The sequence below is a fragment of the Penaeus vannamei genome, chromosome 11 (genome assembly GCF_042767895.1).
Source record: "Penaeus vannamei isolate JL-2024 chromosome 11, ASM4276789v1, whole genome shotgun sequence".
Taxonomy (NCBI): domain Eukaryota; kingdom Metazoa; phylum Arthropoda; class Malacostraca; order Decapoda; family Penaeidae; genus Penaeus; species Penaeus vannamei.
Genome location: NC_091559.1, coordinates 43,153,632 through 43,161,131, shown reverse-complemented (window position 1 = coordinate 43,161,131; position 7,500 = coordinate 43,153,632). Strand labels below are relative to the sequence as shown.

The following is a 7,500-nucleotide window of genomic DNA, read 5'->3' as shown; positions in this document are numbered from 1 at the left end:
AATTATAATAGTACCACCAGTGGCAATAACAAATATGAGAACTAGACAAACATAATGATGATAAGGATGATAATAATAGTAATGTATATAAATATTATGATAATTATAGTACTGCTATAGCTTTTTCTGCTACTACTGATAGTAAAAATAGTGATATTGCTTAAAGTAATGATAACGGTCATTATAAATAACAACATTTATTATCCGTAACAATACCGATATCATTAAGAACAATAATTCACTTGATTCAAAATGGAATGCACAATACAGATATAAAATAACCCTTTTCATCTCAAATAATGGCGAAGATAAACATTGAGGGCTTATGGGGATAGACCACCTGAGGGACCCTATATATATGTTTATGTATATATATATAGAGAGAGAGATAGAGAGATGGATAGATAGACAAATAGATATAGATATGTATATATTGTGACACAACAAAGCGTTCTTTTTCTTATTAGAATTTAGACTTTTTTCAGTTTGGACATAAACCAAATATAGCTCGCACCTTCCTGATTAATACTATTATACTCTCTATTTTTTACAAAAGAATCTCCACGTAAAGGGTATGGAATTACTTGTGTCATGCATATGTGATTTTATTTATTCATTTGGAGTCTTCCTCCGTCAGTGGCCAGGGTGTGGTAAAACCCCCTTCACCCCCCCTAGCTCCGCTCTTGTTCTCAGATCTCCAAAGGTAGTTCTGTTCTCTTTAAAAAAAAACCGTTGAGAAATCACGTGATCGCGCGAGAAAGGCAAAACGCATCCGAGGATCAGACTGTTGTTTTCTTTCTGACATGGTATGTAAATCAGATTTTCTAGAAGATGCTTGAGCTTTTGCCATCCAAATCTACGATTTTGAGATTAATCTTCGCTTATAAAGCCGGATGTGAAACACGACCCCAAAAGAGTTGTTTATATCAGAAATCAGCGAAAATGGGCTAGTTAGCTACGCGACTTAAGCTTCCATGTTGATTTTGATCCAGTCAAGGTAGTGCGAGACCTGCGTGTAGACGGCGGGGTAGGCGTCGCAGCCGGAGCCCCAGGACACGATGCCCTGCTGGACGCCGTCGCAGAAGAGGGGTCCGCCAGAGTCGCCCTGGAGCGAGAGAGAGAAAAGCGGGTGATGTGCAGCACGCAGAAATTAGGACACGTGGAGTTAAATAGGACACGTGGAGTTAAATACGACACGTGGAGTTAAATAGGACACGTGGAGTTAAATAGGACACGTGGAGTAAATAGGACACGTGGAGTTAAATAAGACACGTGGAGTTAAATAGGACACGTGGAGTTAAATAGGACACGTCGAGTAAATAGGACACGTGGAGTTAAATAGGACACGTGGAGTTAAATAGGACACGTGGAGTTAAATAGGACACGTGGAGTTAAATAGGACACGTGGAGTTAAATAGGACACGTGGAGTAAATAGGACACGTGGAGTTAAATAGGACACGTGGAGTTAAATAGGACACGTGGAGTTAAATAGGACACGTGAAGTTAAATAGGACACGTGAAGTAAAAAGGACACGTGGAGCATGGCGATTATAACACACACTGCACACTACGATCCAAGGGCACCCACGTTGCACACTCCTTGGCCGCCGAGGAAGCCAGCGCAAATCATGTCGATCATGACGGAGTCCTCCCCGTAGATGTCCCTGCACTCCTCGTCCGTCAGGTAAGGGAGGTCGACGTAGCGCAGGTCGCTGCTCACGTCTCCGCCTTCCTGCAGGGGGAGAAGCCGGCGTGTTACCTGTACTCCTGTCAAGAGGGGAATACTTACACCTGCTAAACGTATTATTGATTCAGTGGTACAGTATAATTATGGGAAGTCAGGGGGCGTTTGGAATAAAGAAAAAAAAAATCAAAAAAAAAAAAGAAAAAAAGAAAAACAAAGATAATGCAGATAATATTTTCTTTTCTTTATTTTCTATAATATGAGAATGAGGGTGAAGGTGGAAGAGAAAGAGGACAGTTTAAAAGGAATATTGAGAGGAGGAGAGAGAGATACACAGTGAAGAAAAAGTGAAAGAGAAAGAATGAGAGCTCCAAACAGACAGAAAAAAAGGGGGGAAAGTAAAACCACATAGAGATAGCTTTAAGATAACGATTCTAAACCGAGAAAATCAAGGAAGTTAAGAAAGATGTAGACGGGAAGAGATAACTGTCGGTATAAACTAATTCAGATCAATTCAGTGAAATTTGTGAGTTCAGTTCAGTGAAATTTGTGAGATTTGTGAGTTCAGTTCAGTGAAATTTGTGATTTATGAGTTCAGTTCAGTGAAATTTGTGAGATTTGTGAGTTCAGTTCAGTGAAATTTGTGAGATTTGTGAGTCCAATTCAACGAGATTTACGAATTCAGTTCAGTGAGATTTGTGAGTTCAATCCAACTCAGTGAAACCCTGAACAACGTACCACCGTGTAGCCCCATCCGACGGCGGTACAAATAGTCCCATTCGAAGGTTCCTGGTAGTCCGAGGGCAGAGCGACCGTGGAGACCAAATCGTGGACGAAGACGAAGTTATGGGACGTCTGCGGGACAAAAGAGGAGATACTGAAATTAAATGTGATAAGAGAAATGAAAAAAAAAAAAATAATAGGCTATTAAATGTAATAATAAAGATCGAAAAAAGAGGAGAAACTGAAATTAAATGTAATAAAAATGAAAAAAATAAAACATGAATAGGCTATTAAATGTAATAAAAATCGAAAAAAGGAGAAACTGAAATTAAATGTAATAAAAATGAAAAAAAATAAAACATGAATAGGCTATTAAATGTAATAATAAAGATCGAAAAAAGATGAGGAACTAAAATTAAATGTAATAAGAAAAATCGAAAATTTATTCAATGTAATAATAAAAATCGAAAAAAGATGAGGAACTAAAATTAAATGTAATAAGAAAAAAAAACAAACAAACGTGAATAGGCTATTAAATGTAATAATAAAAATCGGAAAAACACAAGAATAGGCTATTAAATGTAATAATAATAATCGAAAAAAGGAGAAACTGAAATTAAATGTAATAAGAGAAATGAAAAAAAACATGAATAGGCTATTAAATGTAATAATAAAAATCGAAAAGAGGGTGAATAGGCTATTAAATATAATAATGAAAATCGAAAAAAGGAGAAACTAAAAATGTAATAAAAATCGAAAAAAAAACATGAATAGGCTATTAAATGTAATAATAAAGATCGAAAAAAAGATGAGAAACTGAAATTAAATGTAATAAGAAAAATTGAAAAAAAAAAAAACGTGAATTGGCTATTAAATGTAATAATAAAAATCGAAAAGAATGTGAAATTAAAATCAAATGTATAATAAAAATCGTAAAAAGATGAGAAACTGAAATTAAATGTAATTAGAAAAATCGAAAAAAACAACATGAATAGGCTATTAAATGTAATAATAAAAATCGAAAAAAAATGAGAAACTAAAATTAAATGTAATAATAAAGATCGAAAAAAGATGAGGAACTAAAATTAAATGTAATAATAAAGATAAAAAAAAGATGAGGAACTAAAATTAAATGTAATAATAAAAATCGGAAAAAAACACAAGAATAGGCTATTAAATGTAATAATAAAAATCGAAAAAAGATGAGAAACTAAAAAAATGTAATAAGAAAAATCGAAAAAACACGAATATGCAATTAACTGTAATAATAATAAATGAAAAAAAACATGAATAGGCAATTAAATGTAATAAGAAAATAACATGAATAGGATAAAAAGATAAAAAAATCAGAAGCTATATGAAGCATTCTCTAATTTCCAATTTGCAATAACAATAGATAAGTAAAAAAAAAAAGCAAAACAAACCAATCATCCAGAAAAATACGTCAAAAAAGCCTTTTCCATTCTTATATCCCAGAAATATGTATAAAAAAACATTTTCTATTCTTATAGCTATCAGAAAATATAAATAAAAAAGCATTTTCCAGAAATATGTATAAAAAGCAGTTTCTATTCTCATAGCTATCAGAAAATATAAATAAAAAAGCATTTTCCATTCTCATAGCCCAGAAATATGTATATAAAAAAAAAAACATTTTCCATTCTCATAGCCCAGAAATATATACAATTTTTTTTTTTTTCATTCTCATAGCTTCCCCCCACCCACCCCCTCTCCCGCCTTCTAGCTTCTCCTACGCCCCGGCCACAGACCCTGATAATAGCGATGTCGTTGACTCCCGTGGTCGTTGAGAAGTCGTGCATGAAGACCTTCTGGCTCCGCTTCGTCTCCTCCAAACCGGAAGTGTGGTCGAGGTTTTGCTCTCCGGCCACGATGTCGAAGGAGGAGTCGGAGTATCTGAGGGAGAGGAAGGGAGGGAGGGGGTGATAAAGAGGGAAGGGAGGGAGGGGGTGATAAAGAAGGGAGGGAGGGAGGGGGTGATAAAGAGGGAAGGGAGGGAGGGGGTGATAAAGAAGGGAAGGGAGGGAGGGGGTGATAAAGAAGGAAGGGAGGAAGGGGTGATAAAGAGGGAAGGGAGGAAGGGGGTAATAAAGATAGGAGGATAAGAGGGGTTGGATAGAAGGGAAAAGAAGAGGGGAGAGAGGGTGAAGGAAGGAAGGTGATAAAGAAGGAAGGAAGGGGGTGAGAAAGAAAGGGTGACAAGAGGGATTGGGTAGAAGGAACAAGAAGGGGGAAAAGAGGGTGGGAGGAATAAGAATAAGAGAAAAAAAGGGAAAAAAGAAGTGTTACACGAAAATAAACGGAACAAATATATGCCAGCTCACCCACTTACTTTCCAAGCAAAGAATCTAGGAAAAAGGGGGAAAGAGAGAGAGAGAGAGAGAGAGAGAGAGAGAGAGAGAGAGAGAGAGAGAGAGAGAGAGAGAGAGAGAGAGAGAGAGAGAGAGACAGACAGACAGAGAGAGACAGAGAGCGAGAGACAGAGAGACAGAGAGAGACAGATAAAGAAAGAAAGAAAGAGAGAAAGAAAGAGAGAGAGAATACCAGCGAAACCATACACCACACACACCAAAATCCTCAACAGAAACCGAAGCATATTCACCCCTTGACGCAATGGGCAGCTGTCAGGACGTGGTTATCGTTAATAATGGTCCCGCCACACGTATGAGAGCTTCCGAAAAGACTGCGATGCTGAATGGATACCTGCGCGAGAAATGAGATACCTTGGGATGAGGAGAAGCCGAGGGAATGAGAATGAGAATAAGGTGAATGAATGGTGAATTGAGAATAAGATTACCTGGGCAATTAAAAAAAGAATTAGAATAAGGTGAATGATTGGTGAATGAGAATAAGATTACCTGGGCAATTAAAAAAAGAATGAGAATAAGGTGAATGATTGGTGAACGAGAATAAGATTACCTGGGCAATTAAAAAAAGAATGAGAATAAGGTGAATGATTGGTGAATGAGAATAAGATTACCTGGGCAATTAAAAAAAGAATGAGAATAAGGTGAATGAATGGTGAATGAGAATAAGATTACCTGGGCAATTAAGAAAAGAATAAGAATAAGGCGAATGAACGGTGAATGAGAATAAGAAAGGAAGAAAGAAAAAAACACTACGCAAGTCAGGAAAAAGTACATTTAATGAAGGAGAATTGAGTTGCTGATGAAATACGGTGATATCATCTTGGTAATATGAGAGGCCACCTGGCGAGCGAAAGTTCGAGGAAATGATAATAGAGATTAAGTGAAAATGGCAATATTGCTATTATTGACATTATTATTATTACTATTATCGCTATTATTAACAATATTATTATGATTACAATTTTTATCATTGTTATTATTATTATTATTATTGGTATTATTATTATCATTATTATTACTACTACTACTACTATCATTATCATTGCTGTTATTATCATTATTATCATAATTACTGTTATCTTTATGATTATTACTATTGGTCTTATTAGTCTTTGTTATTATCATCATATCATCATCATCATTGTTATTATTATTATCATCATTATTAGTAGTCTTATCATTATTCTTATTACTATCACTATAATCATGAATATTATTATTATTATGGTGGTGATGCTGATGATCAAATCATATTGTTATGGTTATCCTTACTACCATTATTATTATTATCATTGTTAGCAATATTATTATCAATATTACCATTATCATTATTAGCGTTATTGTAATGTTGCTGTGATTATCATCATTATTGTTGTAATGATAATGATGATTGTTATTATTATCATTATTGAGATTAATGTGAATACAATTGTTTTCATCATCATCCTTTATTATTGAGTCTATTATTATTATTGTTATTATCATACTAATTTGCATTATTATTACTAATGTTTATATCATTATCCTTATTATCAGTTTCACTATCATTAACTTCATCAATATCATCCCCACTGTCATTATTATGGCTATGATCATCATTCCCATTGTTATCATTATTAATTGACATCAAAATTGTTTTATCATTACTATCATCATCGATATCAAATTTATCATAAAATAATTATTAATTGACATCAAAATTGTTTATATCATTACTATCATCATCGATATCACTATCAAATCTATCATAAAATAAGTCTTCGCTGCAGATGTGCCGCAGCCCTCAAGAAACCCCTCTCCTGCCCTCTTGTCGCCGGCGTGAGGGCAAGAGCGCGCCCCTCAATACGCACCATAGCCGGGAACTGCCCTTGCGTCGCCACCTCCCCGCCCACGATGCGCTGTGGCGGGAGCTGCGGCGCCCGCTCCAGGAACCTCACCACCTCCGGCACGAACTTCCCTCCGGCTTTGGCTACGGAGGGAGAGAGCGAGGCTTTGAGGTTGTGGAGAGGGAGAGAGAGGGAGAATACGGGGAGGAAGGGAGGGAGAGGGCAAGGCGCTGAGGTTGTGGAGAGGGAGAGAGGGAGAATATGGAACGAACGGAGGGAGAGGGCGAGGCTTTGAGGTTGTGGAGAGGGAGAGGGCGAGGCTTTGAGGTTGTGGAGAGGGAGAGAGGGAGAATATGGCACGAACGGAGGGAGAGGGCGAGGTTTTGAGGCTGTGGAGAGGGAGAGAGGGAGAATATGGCACGAACGGAGCGAGAGGGCAAGGCGCTGAGGTTGTGGAGAGGGAGAGAGGGAGAACATGGCACGAACAGAGGGAGAGGGCAAGGCGCTGAGGTTGTGGAGAGGGAGAGAGGGAGAATATGGCACGAACGGAGGGAGAGGGAGAATATGGCACGAACGGAGGGAGAGGGTGAGGCTTTGAGGTTGTGGAGAGGGAGAGAGGGAGAATATGGCACGAACGGAGGGAGAGGGCGAGGTTTTGGGGTTGTGGAGAGGGAGAGAGAGGGAGAACATGGCACAAAGGGAGGGAGAGGGCGAGGTTTTGAGGTTGTGGAGAGGGAGAAAGGGAGAATATGGCACGGACGGAGGGAGAGGGCGAGGTTTTGAGGTTGTGGAGAGGGAGAGAGGGAGACTACGGGGAGGAAGGGAGGGAGAGGGCGAGGTTTTGAGGTTGTGGAGAGGGAGAGAGAGGGAGAACATGGC

General features: G+C 37.8%; 1 protein-coding gene across 1 annotated transcript in view; it reads right to left on the bottom strand.

Annotated features, from left to right (window-relative positions):
* Nucleotides 1-589: 589 nt before the first annotated feature.
* Nucleotides 590-7,500, bottom strand: part of LOC113811939 (trypsin-1) — an 8,717-nt gene continuing 1,806 nt past the window's right edge. Inside the window, exons 2-7 of the mRNA XM_027363789.2 lie at nt 6,646-6,764; nt 5,029-5,129; nt 4,178-4,322; nt 2,424-2,540; nt 1,590-1,733; nt 590-1,105 (exon numbers count right to left, since the gene is read on the bottom strand). Coding sequence (XP_027219590.1) covers nt 965-1,105; nt 1,590-1,733; nt 2,424-2,540; nt 4,178-4,322; nt 5,029-5,129; nt 6,646-6,764 — 767 coding nt within the window. The 3' untranslated portion in view covers nt 590-964. The remainder of the gene's footprint in view (nt 1,106-1,589; nt 1,734-2,423; nt 2,541-4,177; nt 4,323-5,028; nt 5,130-6,645; nt 6,765-7,500) is intronic.